The sequence below is a fragment of the Ziziphus jujuba genome, chromosome 2, assembly GCF_031755915.1.
Source record: "Ziziphus jujuba cultivar Dongzao chromosome 2, ASM3175591v1".
Lineage (NCBI taxonomy): Eukaryota > Viridiplantae > Streptophyta > Magnoliopsida > Rosales > Rhamnaceae > Ziziphus > Ziziphus jujuba.
The window spans coordinates 30,326,123-30,352,714 of NC_083380.1; the positions used below are offsets into that span (position 1 = coordinate 30,326,123).

At 33.4% G+C, this 26,592-nt stretch overlaps 1 protein-coding gene across 1 annotated transcript; it reads right to left on the minus strand.

Annotated features, from left to right (window-relative positions):
- Positions 1-20,088: 20,088 nt before the first annotated feature.
- On the minus strand, positions 20,089-21,701 carry LOC132800786 (receptor-like protein 7). The gene is made up of 2 exons (XM_060815067.1): positions 21,286-21,701; positions 20,089-21,163 (listed from the first exon to the last, which is right to left on the minus strand). The coding sequence occupies exons 1-2, from the start codon at positions 21,699-21,701 to the stop codon at positions 20,089-20,091; spliced, it is 1,491 nt and encodes a 496-aa protein (XP_060671050.1).
- Between the last annotated feature and the right edge of the window lie 4,891 nt (positions 21,702-26,592).

Sequence of the window (26,592 nt, forward strand, 5' to 3'; positions counted from 1 at the left end):
CAAGAACAAGTACCCCATCCCTCTTATTGCAGACCTCTTCGATCAACTTGGCAAGGTAAAGTACTTCACCAAACTTGACCTTCACTCCGGGTACTATCAAGTGCGCATAGCCAAAGGTGATGAGGCCAAGACCACATGCATCACAAGGTATGGTTCCTATGAATTTCTAGTGATGCCTTTTGGTTTGACAAATGCTCCTGCAACATTTTTCACCTTGATGAATAAGCTATTCCACCCATATCTTGATCGTTTTGTAGTAGTATATTTGGACGATATTGTCATATATAACAACACTATGGAAGAACACTTACAACACCTTAGACAAGTCTTCCAAGTGCTACGAGATAATGAGCTATATATCAAGCTGGAGAAGTGCTCCTTCGCACAAAAAGAAGTTATGTTCTTGGGGCACAAGATCAGGGATGGGAAACTTATGATGGATGAAGCAAAGGTGCAAGCTATACAGGAGTGGGAACCACCAACCAAGGTGCATGAATTAAGATCTTTCTTGGGCCTTGTCAACTACTACCGGCGGTTTATCAAGGGATACTCGGTGAAGGCTACCCCATTGACCAACATGTTGAAGAAAAACCAAGCTTGGGATTGGACGGAGAAGTGCCAGCAAGCCTTCGAAGACCTAAAGAAAGCAATCATGGAGGAACCGGTGTTGTGCCTGCCCTACCACTCTAGGCCATTCGAAGTGCATACGGATGCATCGGACTTTGCCATAGGTGGGTTGCTAATGCAAGATGGACATCCAATTGCTTTCGAAAGCAGAAAGCTCAATGACATGGAGCGGCGTTATACGGTGTAAGAAAAGGAGATGACGGCGGTCATCCATTGCCTGTGCACGTGGAGGCATTACCTTTTAGGGAGCTCCTTCACCATTATGACAGATAACATTGCCACCAGTTATTTCCAAACCCAAAAGAAACTCACCCCCAAGCAAGCTCGATGGCAAGACTTCTTGGCGGAGTTCCATTATAAGATGGAGTACAAGCCGGGAAAGGGGAATGTGGTGGCAGACGCACTTAGCAGGAAAGCCGAACTTGCATCCATAAGTCGGCCCGAGTGCACCTTGCTGGAACGCATCAAGGAAGGACTCCCACAAGACCCCATAGCCAAGAACATCATGGCCCTAGTCAACGAGGGGAAGACTAGGCGGTTCTGGGTAAAAGATGACTTGCTTTACACTACGGGGGACCGTATATATGTGCCCAAGAAGGAGAATCTAAGAAAGGAATTGATTAAGGAGTGCCATGACACCAAGTGGGCTGGCCACCCGGGCACTCGACGCACCCTAGCCCTAATAGGAGCCACATATTATTGGCCCCATATGAGGGACGATGTGGAAGTCTATGTGAGGACATGTCTTGTGTGCCAACAAGACAAAGTAGAGCAAAAGCAACAAGGAGGGTTGCTAGACCCGTTGCCCATTCCAAACGGACCTTGGGAGAGTGTTTCAATGGACTTCATCACTTGTTTACCTAAGTCGGAGGGCTATGGTAGCATTATCGTCGTAGTGGATCGGTTTAGCAAGTATGCTACCTTTATCCCCGCACCCACGGATTGCACGGCAAAGGAGATAGCCCGACTATTTCTAAGGCACGTGGTGAAGCTATGGGGAGTACCTAGCAATATAGTAAGTGATCGGGACCCTCGATTCACTGGAAGGTTTTGGACTGAGCTCTTCAAACTTCTTGATTCGGATTTAAACTTCTCCACTAGCTTCCACCCACAAAGTGAAGGGCAAACGGAGCGCATTAATGCCTTATTGGAGCTCTACTTGAGGCACTATGTGAGTGCCAACCAACGAGATTGGGCTAAGTTGCTGGATGTGGCCCAATTCTCCTACAACCTACAACGGAGTGAATCAACTAATAGGAGTCCATTCAAGATTGTGACGGGGAGACAACCGATGACTCCTAATGCCCTAGCCCTAAGCTATGAAGGCAAAAGCCCTGCTGCCTACAGGTTTGCCAAGTCCTGGAAGGAACAAGCCGATTTGGCTAGAGCATATTTGGACAAGGCATCTAAAAAGATGAAGAAGTGGGCAGATACCAAGAGAAGGCATGTAGCATTCGAAGAAGGAGAGTTGGTCATGGTGAAGCTACTGCCCCAAAAATTCAAGGCCCTACGGAAGGTACATAAGGGGTTGGTTCGACGCTATGAAGGACCATTTCCTATTGTGAGGAAGGTGGGTAAGGTTTCCTATCAACTACAACTTCCTCCTAAGTTGAAGATTCACCCTGTTTTCCATGTGAATGTCTTGAAGCCTTACCATCAAGACATGGAAGACCCTAGTCGGGGGAAATCAAAGAGGGCACCTACGGCGGTTGTTACTTCGTTTGATAAGGACGTAGAGGCTATACTTGCAGATCAGGTCATACGACGTAGAGGAGTGCCTAACTATACAGAGTATCTAGTGAAGTGAAAGAACCTACCGGATAGTGAGGCTAGTTGAGAACATGAAGACGCTTTATGGCAATTTAGAGACCACATTCGGAGGTTCAAGGAAGAAGATGCGACGATGGCGTCTCGAGATTAGGTGGGGGAGGGTGTCACGTCCCGTCCAGAAGAGGTGAAAACCTTGAGGTTTGGCTGGAAGGTTCTACACTCTCCATGAAGATCCATGAGAAGCCCGGAATATTCTAGAGGATTCAAGAGAAACCTAGACTAATGTAGATGAGAATCTCTCTAGAATACTCCATGTAAATATCTTGTACATAACCCTAGAATAATCTAGAACCCTAACTAGATGGGTGACATGTATACATATCTAGAACCTTGTATCTTTGTGATACGTGCCAAGCCCTCTATATAAAGGGTTGGACTCTCGTTTGTAAGATATCCAAGAATTCTAGCAATACAAGTATTCTCCACATTCTCTCAAACTCTCCTACTTCCTACTCTCTTACTCTTAGCTTCCGTATTTTGATAGCTTGTGAGCAAGGCTTACTTAGCAAGGGAGGTGCTAAGTGCCGTACAGGAGTGTTGCAAAAGTTAGGCCCATGACAATAAGCTTGATAGATTTTATCAAAAACATAAAACATGATCAAATACATTATGCCTCTTGTCAATTAAACAACCTCTATGTTCCTTGCCTCTTGTCCACTCTGTTTTCACTTTGATAATTTCACTTTATTTTTGGTAATTTTATGGGTTTTATGCAAGTCCTACCAGAATTGTTTTCAAAATACTAAAATAATAACTTAAAGCTATGGTTATATTCTACCAGGTTTAGTTAATTCCAAGCTGTTTTAATTTTCATGTGGGGAAATTCACAGCTAGTACATGCAATTCAAAGAAGGTGAAGAAATCACATTTCAAGCAGTAGAGAACATGATATTTAAGACAGAACAAAAGAAGACAAGCATAGCAGCTCACTTATATGCTTATTAACAATAGAAGAGATGGTTGAAAATAAAAGGCAGGAACCAAAAAAATAAAAAAATAAAAAATAAAAAATTTATAGACTATATTTACAACAACAGCAAATGTAAATAGGAGTTTTGAGCAAAAATAAATGTGTACAAAGGAGAGGAAAAAGATAAAGAAAACCAACAATGCAGAGATAGTTCTATAGCCTTGGAAGCACTTCAATTTCTTTGATATCTCCTTTGTCTTCTCCTTTGCCTTGCATCTTAACCAACCATCCATGCCTGCTTATGATCACACTGTCACCAAGAGCTACTCCAACAACTAGCCCACTCATGAATCCTATCAACACAAATTTCCAATCTAATTCGAATAAAGACTCTGAATCATTATTTTTTTCAAAAGCCAAAGAAGGCAGTGACAAGGCTTTAAATCACTACATTTCTTAAACACTGGATCTCCACACAATCCTGGGCTTCCCTCAAACGAACTGCTCTCAAATGCACTGAATTGGTTCCCTTAAGGTATAGGCCCTATAAGCTTGTTGTGTGATACATTAAAGAAATCCATGTTTGGCTGACCACCACGTTTCCCAAGGCACCTTAAATTAACCCTGGCCCATCACAATTATGCACGAAGTCTTGCACTATCTGACCCTAGGGGGTGGGTGGGGTCACGCTGGGACAAATTCTGATGGCACCTATTTTTCATCCATTTTATTTATTTATATTTTTTTTTTCAAAAATTGATTTTTATTATTATTATTATTATTAGTGTTATTTTTTTTTTGAGTGGTGAGACGAGCGTTGGATTTTGTTTTCCATTTCATCTTCTCTTTTTCCTTTTTTCCTTTTTTGTTTTCAAAAGCTGCTCTTTTTCTTTTCTTCTTTTTTTTCTTTGTTTTCATTTTCATTTTCACTTTCATTTTTTTTGTTTTCTTTTATAACTTTCAGTATATTATGAGTGATATAACATTTAAAATAATTAACCATAATAATAAAAAAAAAAATTAATTATTTAATTATTTTTAAAAATTAGGTAAATAATGATTAAATATCAATTTTGTACTTTTATTTAATGTAATTTGAAAATCAATTTTATTTTGTCAAAATTAATTCACTTGCTTAAGAATTGTTCCTCCTTTAGTAAAAGGATAGATTTGTTCCTCTTCATTTAATAAAAATCAGGATTCAGGAATGATCGGTTCTGAAGTTTGACAATAATAAAAACCTGGAAGAAAAAGAAAAAAAAAAATTGTATGTCATTCCACTCCCAAATCTCTACAACCAAAATTGACAACATTATAATAGGGACCAGCACTTTCATGAAACTCAAATTCGTGTAACAAAATGTATTGATTGATATCATAAATGAACCTTAGCATGTCAGAAGTCAGACGAACAATATGGTCCATTTGTCTCCCATGTAAATATGCATCTTGGGAGAGTATTATATGATCAATAAATTATAGGTTGAAATTTTATAACCGACTTTAGGTGAAAAGCATCTTTTTGAATGGTGAAACTTTATAAAGAAATTGAATTTTAGTGTGTAATTCTTATTATTATTATTATTATTATTTATCTTATTGTTTCCTTTATTTTCTATTTCTTGTTTAGACTGTCAATCTCTTATTTATTTATGTTTTTATCAAATATCTTAAGGGCCAAACGTCTAATTCATTGAAACAACGTCCTTGGTATGATTTTTAAAATGCATTGCAGGCTGCTTATATGAATTCTTCATATTTCATTTCAACCCATATCTTGCAGCTTTGATTTTTCAAGATTTCTCATATTATTAAAGTCTAATTTGTTGTTCAGATTGTTTAAAGAAGTGTTGCAATAGGTTAGACACTTCAGCCTATCAGGATGCTGTAAAGCAAGTTCAAGATTGTCCTTCAATCTTAACACAATGTTCTTTTATCTTCATGGTAAATTTTCTATGCATTTTTCTTTCAACAATGTTACCTGGTCCCAGCATTAGTTTAACTAACTGGTACTGAGTTTCAGTGTGATTATGATGTCCTAGTAACTACATCTTCTTCGGAAACAAACGCCTTTGGATTTTTGAAATCTGACATTTATCTATTTACTTAATTGTAGGTCTTGTATTTGTGATCTCTATAGCTAGAACTCTGGTAGGAAAAAGTTGTTCAAATGAGTTTTTTTATGTGTTTCCTTTGTAGACTTGGATTATATGTACTTGTAAAAAATTTGTGTGATTAGATTTTTGTAACCTAATTAAATTACAGAGTCCTTAATAGATACCAGTCGCTGAATATAAGGTACATTTTCATCAGTCATCACCGCTGAAATATGGAATTATAAGCTATGGTTTTTATATTGAAACTACAAGCTTATTTTATACCATATATTTATCAAACTTTATAGCTTGCTGTGCTTTGGAAATCGTTGCCTGAAACTGTAGAGGAAGCTAATGCTGTTGTGCCTTCTCTAAAGGTAAACCAAATGCCTTGATGATTATTACACAGCTTCTTATGCAGTCAAAAATTTATTTATTTATTGTATATACCAGATATAGGATAACAGAGAAATATTATCTACAAAATAGTTGATTTGTATTATATATATATATATATATATATTTTTTTTTCTCTGTTTTCCAAAATAGACTTTGAGTCAACTAATTATTAGAGATTTCAGCTTACAGACCGAGTCAAGTCGTCTCATGGAGGCTTGAAAATCCCAATACTTTAAGCAATGTATGATCTCCAAGAAAGCACCTTAATTTCTATGCAACGACCTGACTTTTTCAAATTTCTTGAATTGTAGGTTGGAAAAAATCAAAGCAGAAAAAAAAAGTTTTACGCAAAAAAGAAAATGTACAACGTAACCAAAGTCTTAAACAAAAAAGGAAATATATATGTTGAATATTGATCTTTGAAATGAAGGTGATTGCTATAGCCATGCACTTGTACACAAGTAAAATAGTTGTAACACTTCTTTTTGCATGCATATCTTGTAATATAGTTGTAACCTTGCTCTGAATTCATATCTTGGTTTTACTTAATGAAAGTTAAGGTTTTTCCAATCTTGCTTGAATCACTATAGATATTGTTCCCATTACTTATGGAATTTTTGTGTGTTATCCGCAAGTCCTATGAGAATTTTTCAAAATATTGAAAACATAAATAAAAGCTATAGTTTTATTCTCCCTGATTTACTCAATTCTAATCCATTTTCATTTTCTTTTCAGCAGATGCGTAGTTAGTACATGCAATTCCAAGATGGTGAAGAAACCAAATTCCAAGAGGTAGATAACATAATATTTAAGATAGAAGAAAAGAAAACAAGCATAGCAGCCCACTTATATATGTGCAACAACAGAGATAATTGAAAATGAAAAGAAGTTAAATAGAAAAGCTACACTAAGTTTACAACAACAGGATTATATGTACACAGGAGTTAGAAAAAAAAAAAAAAAAAACTAACAGCATGCATAGCAGAGATAGTTTCATAGCTTTGTAAGATCTTCAATTTTTTTGATATCCCCTTTTGCATTGCATCTTAACCAACCATCGATGCCTCCTTATGATCACACATCACCAAGAACTACTCGAACAACCAGCCCACTTCAGGATCCTGCCAACACAAATTTCCAGTCCAGTTTGAATAATGACTCTGCATCATCATTTTCTTCAAAAACTGGTGTGACGGTGTTGAGAACTGGAAATCAGAACATTTTTTAAGCAATGGATCACCACACAATCCTGGAATTCCCTGAAAGTAGCTACTCTCAAATGAATTAAATTGATTCCTCGATGTATAAGACCTCTAAGATTGTTATCAGATACATTGAAGCTTAACGTAAGCTATTTCAGTTGTTGAGGGATCTCTCCTGGGAGATTGTTTTGAGAAAGGTCCAATGGTTCCAGTGCTGTTAAATTCCCCTAAAGATGATGGTATACCACCAGTGATCATGTTGGTTGAAAGGTTTAAAGAGTATAGGCCCTTTAGGATCCCAAGCAGTTAATCAAATTGGGACTGATTAAGTTAGCCTTATCTTAAAAGAAAAGAGAATCTAACTTGTATTCATGATTGATGACTGAGATAATGGTCTGAGTTCCGAATCTTCCAACCCCTAATGATCACCACAAACTTAACAATCACTTCTTAAAAACCTTATATATATATATCCTAATTAAACTGTCGAAGACTGACCATGTTTTGGTATTCCATTTTAGAAAGCTCTTTAGCTTCTTACATAAAGCTTCTTTTATGGTCAAGTCACAGGCTATTAAAAGTTTTAATGGACATATAACTGCACTGGGACATTGCAGCCTCCAAAGATAACTCGACTAGCTAGAAATAATTTAACCATTTCTTAAAAGAAAAGAAAAGCATCCTACGCTGGAGAAAAACTTGTGCGCATCAATCGTACTGGGCCAGCAGCAATCTCTCCAACTATGTCATTTAAAATTGGCCAGCTCACTTAACTTGTCATTTAATTTTCTCTTAGACATTTTCTAATTCCCCTTTGATGTATAGACTTCTGTAATTAGCTAAAGCTTGAAGGGTAAACACCATGGGTTTTCGGGCAAGCTAAAGCTTGAAGCTTGAGGTTTGAATGTTATATATCCATTCGGTAGCTAAATACAGGTGTTAAATCTTGTTTGGCATAAATTCTATTTCTAATTCTCCATAAGCACGTTTTGAAGAAGTTATTTTTCAATTATATTGGTTAGAAGTATTTCTAAAAATCAGAAGCTCTTCAAAAACACTTCCTAAAAATTATTCAAACACTTTCACAAATAGTTTTTAAGCTTCAAAAACTATTTTTGGCTTATTAGAAGCTATGCGAAATAAGACCTTAAAAAACTATGGTTTATGGTCTTCAAAATTAAAAAATGAAAAATAAAATCTATATCTCCAGGGTTTATCTACAAATAAGGTAGTTATGGCTTCTCTTCATGATCATATATCCTTTACCATTGAGAAATTGGCATAAAGAGGGTTTCTCGGACAGTCCTTTTGCCTCCTTAAAAATCAATTTAAAGAAAAGGTGTCATCCTTTGATACGAATACAGTGGACCCCTATTTCACAGACTTTTAACTGGCAGAGCAAGTTTTTAATACATGACATTAAGTTAGTTAAAGTGGTACCTGCTGATCTAGTGCCACTTATATACAATGGCAATCCAGTAGTTAAAAACATTGTTTCAGATAACGGCTTGAGTTTCAAATCTCTCGGCCCCTAAAGATCACCGCAAACTCAATAATCACCACCTTAGATAGCTTATATATATATATATATATATTCTTATTAAACTAAGAAACACTTCCAACCATGTTTTCGTTTTCAAATTTAGATGGCTCTTTAATTTCTATGTGAATGGATAAAAACTTTGGTCCAGTAATGGCAACATCACTAATACTATCTGCAAAAGATGTCAGGGTCCGTCCAGAATTCCTCCCTCGAACCCTAGACAAGCCCTGATCTCAGGGAAATACCACCGAATCTTCCAACGGAAAATCCGGCAGCACCTCCCCTAATGGTAGGACTAACCAAAAATTACCTGCACTGAAAACACACTTCTATAAACATCCCCTTATTCCTCCCACAATACTACAAATTGATTCCACAATTTTCAGCACTTCAAAATATAATAGCAACTCAGTGCATAAAGAACAACTACACGCCCAGTACAGTATACAGAGCATTATACAGATACATGTGGAATTTATACAATGATAGATAAGAAGTAATACAGGATGGAGAGGAAAAAGGGAAGAAATACTTCTTGAACCTTCGGCAACGAACTGAGACGTTGGGCTCGCCCCGGACAATCAACGTCTCCAACCTGGAGCTAGGGGAACGGAATTTAAGAGTGTGAGATGCTAATCATCTCAGTGAGTGACCCTGACTACTGAACACCTTTAATATTTATAATATATCAAATAAAAGGGATTTAATTAATCGATACCGAACAATTAAATAAATAAATAAATAAACAATTGAAGTAATAATTTCTCTCAAAATTCTCACTATTCACTCCGTTGGAAATGTTCCCCTTTTAAAACATTTTCACAAAACCCGATATTCGTACTTCCCAAAAACCAAGGGACTAAATAATTTAAATAACAACAAATAAATAAATAAATACCCCAAATATAAATAAAGTGTAATAAATTATAATAAATAATTTTTGTACTCTTTGGGGTTTGAAATTTCTATCCGAAAAATTACACTTGACGCACCACACCATATACCAGTGATGCTCTCCGATACCCAGTGTCCCGAGCACCGACTGGCGGGGAGATTAAAGAGAGAAACTTGCAAACGGCACTTCGGCGTCCCGACAGTACCGCTGCTGAAACCGTCATCCCGGCCAAGGGAGGGGCGGTTGTGGCCAATAACAAACTTGCTTGCCCACGGTCCAATGGCAACCACGGGAGACATAATACTTGCGCGCTAAACCACGTGTACATACACCAGAACAACAATACTGTATGAGTGCATCTAAAATAATTATTAAACCAACCGTACCGTTTTCCAAAATTACCGTGGGAAATATATTAAATTTTCACACTTACCATCCCACATATTTTTATTTAACAAACCGGTACGAAAACATCGATAACAAATAAACCATAATTTTTCTCGTAATACGATGTTCAACAAATAAAATACCGTGGGCATAATTATAAGATTAAACCATCAATTTAAACAAATATTTTCATAAAATATTTAAACCAATTATGCCCAAAAAATAATACTTAAACCACGTACGATTATTACCGAAATATACTTTGCTCATGCACAATAAATAAATTAAACCACAATAAAATAATTCTCGGGAAATTCTTAGTAACCCAAAATTCCGTTTAGTGTCAATGGGTAAAAATATATATATAAAATAATATTTTTTCCCGACTATATTTAAATTCCACCACATGAGCATAATTTCATATACCAATTTAACAGCAATTAAATATAATTAATTATCCCAAAATATTTATTAAAGGTGGGTCACTCACCTAGAACACACAATTAAACCATGATCCACCATGGGATCAATTCCACGACTCACCGGTGCTCCTAGAACACAATTCACACACAGTCAAATAAATTAATATTTTATTCGGATAAATAATACCCGGTACCCGGGGGGTCAAACACAAACGTTATCCAAAATAGTCGAATAATATACCGAATCGAAGCTTGAGCGACGAGGATTACAAATCTGGTCTCCATCGACCCTAATTTCGCTGGAGGTGGCCGGAATTTGGCCGGAAAGCTTCGGCCGGATTTAAACTTGAGGGATCTCTCAAACGGTGGGGATTTTGGGCAATCTAACCCCGGAAATGGACTCAAAGGGGTCGAAAATGATGGAATAGAGGTATGGGTCGGGCTGGGTTGGTTGGAAACGGCGAGAATCGCCAGAAAAGCTTAACCGGCCGCCGCCGACTTCACCGGCCCGATCTGGTGCGTCCGGCGGCGACTGGCAGGGAGCTGGGCTTCATCGGTGGCCGGCACGTGTGGCCGTCCGGGGACTGAAATCTGGCCAAAAGGCCGGTCAAGGAGAGTGGGGGAGAGAGTCAAAGGAGAGAGAGAGAGAGAGAGAGAGTCCTTGCTATGTGTTTTATTTGTCTTTGTCGGGCTCGAGGAAGAAGAAGGGAAGAAAAGGAAAAGAAAAGAGAAGGTGTTTTCCCACGTGGGGAAAAGAAAAGAAAAGAAAAAGAAAAAGAAAGAAAATAAAATAAAATAAAATAAAAATAATTAAATAATATTAAGAATAATATTACTATTTAAAATAATAATAAAATAGTGTGATATTACACATGGTTGACATGTGGCTTCTCAACATGGTGACACATGGTCACCTTCATTAAGTCACACGTGGCACATCGTTACACGTTTAAAAAAATAATATTAAAATAATACAGTATTTAAAAAAAAACTCTATATGTCCATAACTTTCAAACCACATGTCCAAATCGGACGTGCCGCTAGTCTACGAACTCGTATCGACGAGCACTTCACAACCATGCATGAGTCAAAGCTCAAATTTACATGAATAAAAAGTCAACTCCGGCACCCCTTGGACAGTTTGGACCTCAACTTTTTTTGCTCATAACTTTCAAACCGTAGCTCCGTTTTCAACGTGCTACTAGTCTACGAACTCGTGCCAATGTGTACTTCGTAGTGGTACCTCAGTTAACCTAGAATTCCAACCGGGTCAAAAAGTCAACTTTTGACCCTTTCGGTCAACGGTCAACGGTCAACGGTCAATAGTCAACCTCGATCAACGTGCGAAAATTCCGACATGGTTCAGGACGGGGTGTTACAAAATACTTCACCCTCCAACCATGTTTTGGTCTTCCATTGTAGATGGCTCTTTAATTTCTATGTGAATAGAGAATAAGAAAAACCTTGGCCCAATATTGGCAACATCACTAAGACATCTGCCAAAGACTTCACCCTCCAACCATGATTTGGTTTGCATCTTAGATCGCTTACTAATTTCTATGTGAATGGAGAAAAGTTTGGGCCTAATATTGAGAGCGTCAATTGATGACAAAAAATGTAGACTTTACAAAATATTTATTGAATGTCTATTTATGAATAGTATATTGTACTATATCACCAACAGAATGATTGTATTTAAGTTTTTGCTATGTGAATTGTTGAACAATAAATTTAAAAAAGAAAAAAAAAGGGAATAGATAATCAGAGACATTTGTGGAAATCAGTTAATCCCAAATCAAAGTCTTTATCTATTTTCAAAATCAAAATTGATTTTCAAAAATAAATTAAATTTTAAAATTTAAAATTGAATTTCAGATACAAATTGAAATTAAAATTGTTTTATCTGGATTCCTCTCTTCTATAAATAGCTAGGGAATTAATAAGTTTAAAGAGGCCAGAAAAATAGTGAGAAAAGACTGAAAAAAAGAAAAAAAAAGAAAAAGAAAAAAGAGGAAAGTGCAGAAACTTATAAAAAAAATAAGAGAGAGAGAGAGAGAGAGACAGAGACAGAGAGGTTTTTAGATGGAAAAATATATATACATATAAGAAAAAAAGGTGATTATCTTCTTTCTTCTACATTTCTTTCTTTCTTTCTTTCTTTCTTTTTTTCCAAATTAACTCTTTAGATTTGTTTACTAATACTCCAGCTTAAATGAATTACTGTGGGTATTCCCAAAAGGTATCATGGATATTGATAAATAAATTTAATTTGCTAATTTCCAGTCTTAGGAATTACTGTAATTCCTAAACATGCATCATAAAGGCTGGTTTGGTAAATAAATAAAAATGCCAGCATTGAGGCCTTAGAAAATTACCATGCTATTCCTGACAGACATTATAGATGTTGGATACTGATAAAGAGATTACTATGGTACTAACAGATAAAGGGGTAAAAAAATAAATTACATATATAGTAGCTGAAAAGGATAAAAAAAAATACAATAAAAAAAAATTAAAAAAATAAAAAAAGGAAACAAACCGACAAGCATATATAAATAGTCCATTAGTCTTCCATCCTCAATTGCTTTCATATGACCCCCGCCTTCTCCTTTTACACAGCATCCTAACCAACCACCCATGCCTCCTTATGATCACAATGTCACCAAGGGCTACTCCAGCAACTAGCCCAATTATGAATCCTATCAGCACAACTTTCTAATCTAATTACAATAAGGACTCAGAATCATCATTTTCTTCATAAACTCAAGGTGGCACTGATTGGGCCTCTAAAGCACCACATTTCTTAAGCAACAGATCACCACACAATCCTGGATTTCCTTCAAACGAACTGCTCTCAAATGCATTAAATTGGTTCCCTTCAAATGAACCTTCTTTGAGGACACTATATCAAACATTTAGTGAGGACCACTTAATATCTAACAAATAAGCACATTTCCACCGCATAAAGTTTAGTAAAAAGAGAGCACAGAAATAAACTGCATCAAATCAACAAGATACAAAATATTACCAAACAGAGAAATGAACAAGAAGAAATCCCACCTTTATCTTCAATTCCACAGAGAAAATCAATAGAGAAGACAAAGCTTATGTGCTAAGTCAGGTCCAAGAAAATGACCAAGTTGCCTTCATCAAAGGAATATGAAGAGTGAACTAAAGATAAAAGGATTAATTAGTACTATCTCTTGTGACAAATTATATCCTCTAAAATTTCCTCATGGATGGAATTCAGGCTCTCAAGAATAAAAACATCTTTTAAGTAAAATATTAAGTAGAATATGTATAAAATAATATAAATGATAATTCGTCATTGATTGTATTAAGTAGAATTTTGTAGTCAAAGTTAGTACTACTCGTTTTAATTACTTAATAATTATGAAGAAAAGACAACCATGGACTATCAACTATCAAGTTCATTTGAATATACTTTTTTAAAATAATAATAACAAAAAACACGCATATAAAGATTACAAAATTAAGGTTAATGAGTCATCTAGCTAGCTAGCTAGGAATTAATTGGAGAGCAGCTAGAACAAAAAAGGGTGCTGCCTTTTTTCCACTTTTCAATTACTCATTTATTTTATTTACAGTTACTGATTATCTTTTCAACGCATTCACCATAAAATTCCCCTCTAATTCTTAGCAGTTAAAATCATGATATTTTATAATACATTGTCAATTCCATTACATTGGTAGTTGAAAAACAACAGATTATGCTTAAATCAGCAGCATATGTATACAATAGTTGAAAAAATGCAATATTTCTTCTAGTATAGTAAAAAAGCTTCTTGTATAGTAAAAAATGTATATATTTCTTGTATTCCGGAGATAGAATCAGAGAAACATATGATTATATACAGAATAGTATAGTGTTTGTGACATATATTTTTCGTTTTCCAAGTTACACTTTTTTCTTTTTCTTTTTGATAAATCTAACATACACTTTTAGTTGAACGAAATAATTATTAAATCAAGTCGTCTCTAGGAAAAAATGCCTACACTTGAACAAAAATATTATCTCCAAAAAACCGAACAACAAACAAGAACGAATTTGATAGGTCAATTTTTTCATTTGCTACGTTGAACATATGTGAGAGACTTATTTACCAAAGTTTAATTCACCATGCGACGTCACACATCATGGTTTCCCATTTTGGAAGCCTTTTGCACCTTTCTATGTGAAGGACCTAGGTTTCTCAAATTTCTTGAATTATATATTGGAAAAGCTAAAAAAAGACAAAAACAAAAACACAGATTTTCCAAAACCAAAAAAGGTTACAGTAGTCACAAAATAAAGTCTGAAATAACAGAGCAAACATCGTACTATCTTTTTCAACAATGTATATATGTTGAATAATCTTTTAAAGTTTTCTGTCAATTCACTGACATAATAATTTCATGATCTAAGAAATAGATAAGAACATGTAATACTTAAAATTCATGTGCACTATATATATATATATATACACACACATATAGAGTCCTTCTATGGTCAGGATCAACCTGACGAAAATGATGCGATCCAAAAATGTGAAAAAATGACCAGTTATTAGATTCCAACTTATCCAATGAACGACTCAGATATTTCTCTATCGCACGTGAGAATATTGCAACTTCAAAAAAATTTCCTTCAACCTTCCTGCTTCAAAATATCATTTTCTTTCCTGCTAGCACCATTGTTTCACACAGACTTTACCATTTTAAAATTACCAAATAAAATCCTCCATCTCTCACCATTTCAAAATTCTCAAATAAAATCCACAATTTCAGCTCTAGACATTTTTCTATTGCTTCCACCGCCCAGGCCTTCTCCTCGACAATCCAAAATCCATTTAGAGCTTGCGTTAAAGATTAGTATTTGTGAGTCATTGTTTTTTTTTTTTTTTTTTTAAACATGAACAAAAAACCAAAAAAAAAAAAAATGACATCGATGACCTGCAAAACGTCACCAGCTTAGGTACCAAACAAGTAGGCATTTTCCTCCAGATTAAAGGCTGCCCTTTGTTGGTGATCCAGAGTAGTCTTGATGTGGCCAAGAGCGAAGTCCTAGTGGTGACTATATTGCTACCCAAAGCAGAAAGGGCGCCTACGGCCTTGATAATTAAGACTCGTTTGGTTGGGTTCTTTTGAGTCTTGAGGCCCCGATCTTGATCAGATATGAGGTTGAGGAGTTTCTACTTGGAGAGTTTCAATTGAGCTATGAGGGATGAGCAGGCGAGCATAGAGGAGTTAGACTGGTGGGGTTTTAGAGAATAAGAATTGAAATGGTGGTGTTGTGGGTTAAATTGAATATTGGAAAGAAGGAGGTTTGAGGACGTAGAGTTTTGAAAATTTTCTTTTTTTATTTCCATTGTAATTTTTTTATATTTTTTCAAGTATCATTCAAAATAATAAATTCAAACTTAACAAAAAAAATTGAGGACTAATTGAAAATTACTAAATTGAAAATATAATAAAAAAAATATTGAGGGACCAAAACTAACGCTATTACATTCCAGTAGCGTTAGCATTGGTCCCTCAATTTTTAAATTTTTTTTTATTTTTCTTAATTCCTTTATATTTTTATAAATATCATTCAAAATAATAAAATTCAAACTTAACAAAAAAAATTGAAAATTAATTGAGAATTACAAAATTAAAAAGATAATTAAAAAAAAATGGAGGACCAAAGTCAATGCTATTACATCCCAGCAGTGATGGCTTTGGTCCCCCAATTTTTTATTATTTTCCTTTTTATTTTTATTTTTTTAATTTCTTTGTAATTTTTTTTATATGTTTGCAAATATCATTCAAAATAATAAAATTCAAACTTAACAAAAAAAATTAAAGACCAATTGAAAATTACAAAATTGAAAAGATAAATATATATATATATATATTGGGAGACCAAAGTCAATGCTATTACATCCCAGCAATGTTGCTTTTGATCCCACAATTTTTGAAAATTTTTATTATTTTCTTTTTTATTTTTTTTAATTCCTTGGTAATTTTTTAATATTTTTATAAGTATCATTCAAAATAATAAAATTCAAACTTAACAAAAAAATTGAGCACCAATTGAAAATACAAAATTGAAATAATAAAAAAATTTAAAAAAAAATTAGGGAACCAAAGTCAAGGCTTTTAGCCAATACTTTTACATCCTAAAAGCCTTGACTTTGGTCCCCTAATTTTTAAATTTTTTTTTATTATTTTTGTTTTTTAATTCCTTTATATTTTTGTAAGTATCATTCAAAATAATAAAATTCAAACTTAACAAAAAATTGAAAACCAATTTAAAATTATAAAATTGAAAAGATAATAAAAAAAAAAAAAATTGGAGGACCAAAGCCAATGCTATTACATCTCAGTAGTGATGGCTTTGGTCTCCCAATTTTTTTTTATTTTCATTTTTATTTTTATTTTTTTAATTCTTTTTTAATTTTTTTTTATATTTTTGTAAATATCATTTAAAATAATAAAATTCAAACTTATATTTATTTCAATTTTTTTTTATATTTATTTCAATTTTGTAATTTTCAATTGGTCTTTAAATTTTTTTGTAAAGTTTAAATTTTATTATTTTAAATGATACTTGCAAAAATATAAAAAAAAATTATAAAAGAATTAAAAAAAATAAAATAATAAAATAATAAAAAATATTTAAAAATTGGGAGACCAATTTATTTTTTATTATCTTTTCAATTTTGTAATTATCAATTGGTTCTCAATTTTTTTTGTTATGTCTAAATTTTGTTATTTTAAATAATACTTGCAAAATATAAAAAAATTACAAAGGCATTAAAAAAAAGAAAATAATAAAAAATTTAAAAAAATTAGGGGACCAAAGCCAATGCTGCTGGAATATAATAGCATTGGCTTTGGTCTCTTAATTTTTTTTTATTATCTTTTTAATTTTGTAATTATCAATTGATCCTCAATTTTTTTGCTAAGTTTGAATTTTATTATTTTGAGTGACACTTGTAAAAATATAAAAAATAACAAAGGAATTAAAAAAATATAATGAAAAATTTTTAAAAATTTGGAAACCAAAGCCAATACTTTTAATTTTTCCCCTAATATTTTTTTTTTGTTATCTTTTCAATTTTGTAATTTTCAATTGATCCTCAGTCTTTTTTGTAACGTTTGGATTTTATTATTTTAAATGATACTTGCAAAAATATAAAAAAAAATTACAATGCAATTAAGAAAAAGAAAATAATAAAAAATTTAAAAAATTGGGGGACCAAAGCCAACACTGCTGGGATGTAATAGCGTTGGCTTTGGTCCTCCTTTTTTTTAATTATCTTTTCAATTTTGTAATTATCAATTGGTCCTCAATTTTTTTGTTATGTTTGAATTTTATTATTTTGAGTTATTTGTTATGTTTGAATTTTATTATTTTGAATTATACTGGCAAAAATATAAAAAAATTGCCAAGGAATTAAAAAAAGAAAATAATACAAAATTTGAAAAAAAATCGGGGGACCAAAGCCAACGCTATGATGTAATAGCTTTGGCTTTGGTCTCCCAATTTTTTTTTTAATTATCTTTTCAATTTTATAATTTTGAATTGGTCGTCAATTTTTTTTTGTTAAATTTGAATTTTATTATTTTGAATGATACTTGCAAAAATATAAAAAAGTTACAAAGGAATTAAAAAAAAAAAATTTCCAGAACTCTACGTCCTCAAACCTCCTTCTTTCCAATATTCAATCCAACCCACAACACTACCATTTCAATTTTTTTTTTCTTAAACCCCACCATTCTAACTCCTCTATAATCGCCTACTCGTCTCTCACAGCTTAATCGAAACTTTCTAAGTAGGAACTCATCAACCTCATATTCAATCAAGATTGGGGCCTTAAGACTCAAAAGAATCCAGCCAAATGAGACTCGATTATCAAGGCCATAGACACCCTTTCTACTCTAGACAGCGATGTAGTCACCACCGGGATTTCGCTCTCAGCCACGTCGAGGCTACTCTGAACCACCGAGTAAGAGCAGTGTTTAATCTGAAGGAAAATGCCCACTTGTTTGGTACATAAGCCGGTGGCATTTTCTAGGTTATCGATGTCATTTTTTTTTCTTTTTTTGGTTTTTTGTTCACAGTTAAAAAAAAAAAAAAACCAAAGGCCCTAAAAAAAAAAAAAAAATTGCCAATGGCTCAAAAATACTAACCTTTAACCCAAGCTCTAAATGGATTTTGGATTGTCGAGGAGAAGACCTGGGCAGTGGAAGTAATAGAAGGATATCTGGGGTTGGAATGGTGGAGATAGTGTATTTTATTTGGGAATTTTGAAATGGTAAAGTTTGTGTGAAATAGTGGTGCAAGGGGGAAAAAAATAATATTTTGAAGCATGAAGGTTGAAGGAAATTTTTTTCAAGTTGCAATTTTCTCACGTGTGACAAGAAAGTATCTAAGCCGTTCATTGAATAAGTTAAAATCTAATGGCTGGTCATTTTTTTCACGTTTTTGGACCGCACCATTTTGATCAAGTCGGACCTGACCATAGAATCTCTCTCTCTCTCTCTCTCTCTCTCTCTATATATATATATATATACATTTATTTATTTATATGATGTGCTACAAAAGCTAAGAGAGACAATATATCAAACATCTACCATCTGCACGATTTCATCAAGGATCCATCAAACAAACACATAAAAGTTTACACCCCATATAGTTTAACAAATAGAGAACTCATAAAAAAGACTACAGCAAATCAATATGACATAAAGTATAGCAAAATGCTATTTATTATTATTACTGGGAAACATATAGACACAACAATTTAAATTGACTACTATTATTGATTCACATTTTCGCATTGGATTTTTAGTCTTTTTTTAAAAAAAATTGTTTTTGTTTTTTTTTTAATAAATTGGGGAGGGGTGATTTAATCACAATCCTTTGGAACAAATTATATCCTCTAAATGTTCTTCATGTATGAAAACACATATATATTTGTAAAAGGATATGCATTAAAATTTCTTGTAAGGATCATTACTCATCAAGCTCAGTGAACATATATAGTAGAGAATATTGTAACTTACCATGGATGTTTTATATTCAACAATATCAACGATTATTTTTTCAAGGCATTCACTTTAAAATTCCCGTGTTATTCTTAGTAGTTCAAATCATGATCTTTTATAATACATTGTCAATTCCATTGCATTGGTAGTTGAAAAAAATCATCCTATGCTTAAACAATAGCATATGACAAGACAAGTTCCTTATTTCATTACAGCTAAAGTTAGGCCTGAGGGCTATACAAACAATGCACAACTATGTTGCTGGGGGCATTTGGAATCCTGCCATCCCCATGAAAGAGAATTGGATGATTCTTACAAATTTGGGTTTGTAACTGGCTTTATGATTTAAGTAGTAGCTATATTTATATTTAGTACGTCTACCACGCCTATGTTTATGTCTCTATTTAGTTCCTGGTCGCAAGCTATAGAGCTGGTTATGCAAGTACTGCAAGAGCTTTTGGAAATATTCTGAAATAGTAAATTAAAGCTATAGCATTTCTTCTACCATGTTTATTCAAGTCGAAGATTACAAGCATAGAAAAGAAAGGCAAAAAAGAGAAGGAAAAAAAAAGACCAAGTTCGAAACTAAAGCATATGTACATATATAATAAACAAGAAAAAAGAAAACTATCAAGCATAGCAGAGAGAGTTCCACAACTTTCTATCTTCAATTTCTTCGATATGTCCTCCGCCATCTCCTTGTGCAATGCATCTTAACCAGCCATCCATGCCTCGTTATGATCACCATATCAACATTACACTCAAATCTGATGGCAATTCACCTGTGAAATTATTAAAAGAGATATCAATTACTTGCAACTTGGGGAACTCCAAGTAGTTTTGGGGTTGCCCAATCACACCGTAGAACCCATTATGCTGCAGTATGAGAATCTTCAACACCGGAAGAGATCCCAACCAAGATGGAAAAACATCCCTAAGTTGATTGTTCGAGACAACAATACCTTCAAGCATCATACAATTGGACAATGTTCGTGGTAGCTGCCCCTGCAACTTATTGTAACCGAGATCAATTATTCTCAAGTTGCTTGCACTGTTGCTGCATATTTTAGGAATGGTGCCCTGAAAGAAATTGTTTCTTAATCTCAACACATCCAAAGAATAGCTTAAGTTTCCAAAACATTTTGGAATTGTACCAGTCAAGGTGTTATCAGACATGTCAAAAAAGTATAGATAGCTTGGATTGCAGAACATAGGTGAGATTTCTCCACTTAGCATGTTATTTGATGCATTATAACTCAAGATGGATGGGGGAGGAATTGGTAGTACTCCTTGCAACATGTTAAATGAAACAATGTATACTTGCAAGTTAACCCAAGGAAGAATTGCAGGTTGAGAGCCTGTTAAGAAGTTGTTGGCAATGTTCAAGAGACGAAAAGTGTCTATACTTGTATTCCACATCCATTCAGGTATTTCACCCCTTATCTTGTTATTATGAAGTACCAACACCTCGAGTTCATTCTGATGCCTAAGAAAATTAGGGAATGTATTCAAGTTGCATGAACCCAATTCCAACCTCTTGAATTTTGAACTTGTTGCATTTTTGTTTCCCTTCATAATGAATACGGACAAACTATTTTCACCCAGGGTTAGATTCGTGAGAAATTTCATGCCAAAAAACATGTCAAATTTCAAAATGCCACTTAAATTGTTAGCACGTAGATAAAGAGTCTCAAGGTTGATGATGTCAGATAATGATTGTGGAACAAGACCATAGAATTGGTTATGTCCAAGTAGGAGTGTATTTAGTTTGGTGAGGTTTCCTAGCCAAGGTGGGATTGGACCAGTCATATGATTACTAAAGAGATATAATGAAGTCAGTTGGGTAAGATTTTGAAGAGAAGAGGGAATGCGACCAACAAAATTGTTATGCCCAAGGTGTATAGTGGTAAGTTGGGCAAGTTTTCCATCTTCACAAACCCTGAAAAATTGCAGCCATCAACATCTAATAGATCCAATGAATCAAGCATTTGGATTGAGGAAGGTAGGATTCCAGAAAATCCACTTTTACTAAGTATCAATTCTTTAAGAGGACTTTTATGTTTGAATTCAGGCAAATAACCCTTGAGATTCCTATTGGATCCTACATCAAGATATCTTAGATTTGGCAATTGAAAAGTGGTTGCAGGAAATTCTCCATGCAACCCGCAATTCAAAAGAAATAGTGATGTCAAAGAAGTGAAGTTTGAAAGGAAATTGGGTACTATGGATGAGATGTTTACATAACTGAGATCAAGAACTTCTAGACCTGTCAAATTTTGCAGTAGGCTACTCAAATTTGGATTTTTAAGTTCCAAAACCTTTTGCTCAACATTTTCATTGTAATTGAAAGACATGTCTAGTTGTGATAACTTAAACAAGTGTGAAATTTCTTTTGGAATTTGACCTCGAAAAGAAGACCTTGATAGGTTGAGATAAGTTAGGCCTGAAAGTTTCCCAATAGAAAAAGGAATTTCAGAGTAATTGAAATTATTACCAGCAAGGTTCAACCTTTGAAGATGAACAAGATTGAAAAGAGTGCTGTTGGAGTTGATAGAGCCAAATAAACAACCTCTACTAAGATCAAGGCCAATCACACGACCAGTTTCCTCATCACACTAGACTCCATCCCACGAGCAGCAATTGCTTGCATTTACTCCAAGAGATTTCCATTGCAAAACCTTGGGATCACAGAGAGAACCAGATTTGTTAATGAGGAAGCTTTCTTTGAACTCCAACAAGGAAGATCTTTCATTATCACGGCAAAATGACTGAACAAAAGTAATATTTTTTGGAACCACAATATGCAACACCAAAAGCTTTAAAAATACACAAAAAATTGGCACTAAACACAGTGACAACCCCATAACACTTTGATTTTTCCCCCCTTTCTCTTAGAAAAGCTTGGAGGTTCTAATAAGAGAGCATCTTATATAGAGGCATGGAGAAGCTTCTTGCATAGTCAAAAAGTTATTTATTTCCTGTAGACCGAAATAGACTGGTAGGTGGATTTTATAACTACAAAATATTAAGTTGAGTTTCATGTATTTCCGTTGAGTATGGGGAGCATGTTTGTAAATAAGAAAGTTTTCTTATGCAGATTTGTTAATGAGAAATTTGCTGGGAAGTTCTACCAATTAAAGTGCTTATTTTGCAGCCAACATTTTATTTATTTCTTCTAGACCAAAATAGACAGATAGAGACATTTTACAACTACAAAATATAAAAGTTCAGTGTCTGTGCCGTATAGTTATTTATTTTTTTTAAGATGCACTTTGATTCCAAGTAATAGCTCGCTAGTTACAGATTAAGTCAACTCATCTGAAAATGCCAAGTTCATAAACCAATGAAAGATTTCCAAGAAAGGAAAAACAAACAATCAAGAAATAGATCGGTCATCCCAAACACTAAATAATTCATTTCTTACATCATGCTATGTTCAATATATGTGGGAGAGACTTATCTACCAAAGAGTGCTTTAACTTATGTTGAATACCACCGATCCCAAAAGCTCAAGCTAATGAAAGATGGATTTTCATTTGATTTATATTTTTTTTCTAACACTCCCCCTTTCAGTTGATTTATATTTCTCTTAATATTCCTCTTTAAATGTAGACCCGCTTAAATTATTTATTTATTTTGGGTGGAGTTTTTGAACCGATAAAAGATAGACTTTCATTTAATTTTATATTTCTCTCTAGCATCTTCCAACCATGCACATTTGGTCTCCTATTTTCGATTGTCTTTTGCACATTTCTATGTGGATCGCTCGACTTTCTCGAATTTCTGTAATTGTATGTTGAAAAAATAGAAAAGATAAAAATAAAAACAAAAATTTTCAGACACCAAGGAAAATATACAAAAGTCACGGATTATTGCAAAAATTGTATGTTGATAAAATTGAAAAATAACTCAAATATTATTATTCATGATAACTGTCTTGTTACATTTACCAGGGACACCTATCTATAGGCCACATAAAAGCATAAAAAGAAATAAATAAAAAAAATAAAAAAGGAAAACATCTTCCAATTTCCTAATCTAATTAGACTAGCCCCTAATAAATTAAAATAAATGAGATTAAAAATTATATTTTTTTATTTCCTAATTAAAGCTAATTCAAATGTACATCTAACGAATAGTATTTTACTATAAGGATATACATCAAATCAAATATATCATATTTTTCTACTACATTAGCCAGGCTAGGAAATGCCACGATTTTAACCAATCCAAGAAAGCAAATATATATATATATATAAATCAAATATATCATATTTTTCTACTACATCAGCGAGGCTAGAAAATGCCAAGATTTCAACCAATCTAAGAAAGAAAATATATATAGTCCGTCTATAGTGTAAAAGTCTGCATGTTTTTATCATGTGCACCATAATATTGACGACGGTTTTTGAAAAAATCATTATCAATACTATTACACATAAATAAATATTGATGATAATTTTTTCAAAAATCATCATTTTTGAAATGTTTCGTACCATAAAATAGTGTAGAAGTCCACATCGTAGAACTCCATTATATATATATATATATATATGCCTGATTTCTTTTACAATGTTGGATATATATATTTATACATATATATATATATTGTTTTTCTTTCAATCAGTTGCTATGATGAATAATATGAGAGACTTATTTACCAAAGTTCACTTCATGGTCCAACCAGACACGTCATGTTTTTCCATCTGCAACTTTCTATGTGAAAGATCCTACTTTACCAAATTCATTGAATATTATGCCGGAAAAACAAAAAAAATAAAATTTTCAAACATGAAAATGAATATACAATATTATATGCCAGATTTCTTTTGCAATGTTGAATATATATGTATATATAGTTTTTTTGAATTAGTTGCTATGTTGAATAATGTGAGAGACTTATTTACCAAAGTGTTGAAGTGTGGCAATTTTGCCACTTGATGGTGCATGTCACCGGCTAGCATGCACACCTTGGTATCAAATCATTTCCTTTTATGAGTTTATATTTTTTTTTGTATGTTTTAATTTATGCAAGGTATATTTTGATAATGTTTTGTGCCTAAGTTATGTATGCAAAAGTATAGGCAAAATTATGCACAAAAGAGTAGGAATGTAATGCTTGAAATGCCTATGGTGCTGGATTCATAATTTCCAGCAACATAGTTCTACTATTTATCTTATATCTCAGGTTGCAAATGGCGTTTTGGGCTGAAATTTTGAGGGATGTCTACAGACATATATAGAAGACTATGGTTCAAATTTCAGGTCCAAATGACATGGGAAAGTCCATTTTCTATTCCAAACAGATTGCTGTATCTGATGGGCCCAGTATGCAGAGTATGGGCCAGTTTTGGAGCTGTTTGGCCCATGATCCGGTTCCAGAACTTTCCTAGATCTTGGAACAATATTTATTTATGACCAAGGATGCTTCAAACCAAGTTTCATAGGCAGATACAAAGGGAAACTAAGTAGGTGAAGCTAGTTTGGTTGTTTACCCAAACTAGTTAAACAATAGGAACTTAGTTCAAACCATGTGCCACTTTTTACTATATTTGGAATAGACATGTTGCAGCTGTTTTTGACCTCTTTTGTGTATGAAAAGTTAGGTGTTGACCATTTTACTTTTTAAATTTCAAATACTTTACTCATTTTGTAAGCTCACATGCTTGGCATGTGTGAACTAGTTGTAATTTCAAGCTTATATTGCAAAATGAATGAAATGGCTATAGATCGAAGCCTCATTTTTCAAAAGCCAACGTGGTCCCCTTCTTCTTATCTCTTCTTCAACATCTTAGAACACTCTAGGAACCCTAAAAACCAGAAAACACCATAACCAAAACCTAAAAACACAACTCACACACAACCATTTCCAAGAGCATCACCAAAAGCTTGCTTGTTGCTAACACTTCAAGCTAGCTTGCTCTTGGTCATAACCTTCTCACCCCAACACAAAGTTCACTTCATGATCCAACCTGACACGTCATGGTTTCCCATCTGCAACTTTCTACGTGAAAGACCTGATTTTACCAAATCTATTGAATTATATTGGAAAAACAAAAAACGAAAATTTTCAAACATGAAAAAGAATATAAAACATTCATAGATTAAAGTCTCAAACAAAAAAAAGAAAATATCTTGATATCTTTTTAGTAAGGTATATATGTTGCATAGTTTTTTGAAAGATAGGTAATTGCAACCCAGTAGAAACAGAGGTAAACTGGTTTAATTAAAATTTTTTATCATTTGCTAATATAAGAAATTCATGATCTAAGAAACAGAAAAGAACGCGTAATTATAAAATTCATGTGTATTACGTACATACATATAAATGATGTTGTGCAAAACCCAAGTGAGACAATACATCAAACCTTTGTCATGTCGTGTGCACAATTTCGTCAAGGATCCAACAAACAAACATATAAAAGTTTACACCACACATAGTATAATGAACAAAGAACTCAGGAAATAAATTGTAGGACACACACATCCATGGGACAATTTAATTGATTACTATTATCAGTTCACTTTTTTCGATTATATTTATAGTTTTAAGGAGTAAAAAAACAAAAAAAAAAAAAAAACAAAAAAAAATTGAAACCAATTGATAAATAGCCACATCAATAGTGGATTTTACTGATGATGATTACCAATGGCAATAACTAGCAAAACTCTAAAAGACTTAGCAAACTACCAGCAACAAATCACAGTAACTATAGAAAGATATTACCACAAAGAATCATTTTAATAGCTATGAAAGAAAAGACAACCATGGCTATCAAGTTCAATAGAATAGTTTTAAGAAATTAAATAGCAATATAAAAAAAAAAAAAAGGAGAAGAAGAAAAAAGAAACAAAAAAAAAAAAAAAAGGTTTATGAGTCAACTAGCTAGCTAACACTATGAATTAATTGGAAAGCATCTAATGAACAAAACAGGGGTAACTTTTTCCACTTTTGCGTTACTTATTTATATTATCACATTATTGTTTTCATAAACTTAAATGCTTTTTCTTTTTCTTTTTCCTTTTATTTATTTTTTTTTTTTAGTAATATCAACATAGTTCAAATGTCTCCCCATGTATATATGAATCTTGGGAAAGTATTGTATGATTGAAAAATTATAGCATGTGATTTTTATAACTGGTTTTAGTTGAAAAGCATATTTTTGAACGGTGAACAAGTAAAACAACCTGAATTATTGTATATTTCTTACTTTTATCTTCTTCTTCTTCTTTTTTTCTTCTTCT

What these genes read in the sequence shown, in the direction of transcription:
- LOC132800786 (XM_060815067.1), bottom strand. Translation starts at nt 21,701, where the DNA reads ATGTCTTTCAATTACAATGAAAATGTTGAGCAAAAGGTTTTGGAACTT. An exon ending in GATGGCTGCAATTTTTCAGG is followed by an intron (nt 21,164 to 21,285) that starts GTTTGTGAAGAT and finishes ATATCTCTTTAG; the next exon opens with TAATCATATGACTGGTCCAA.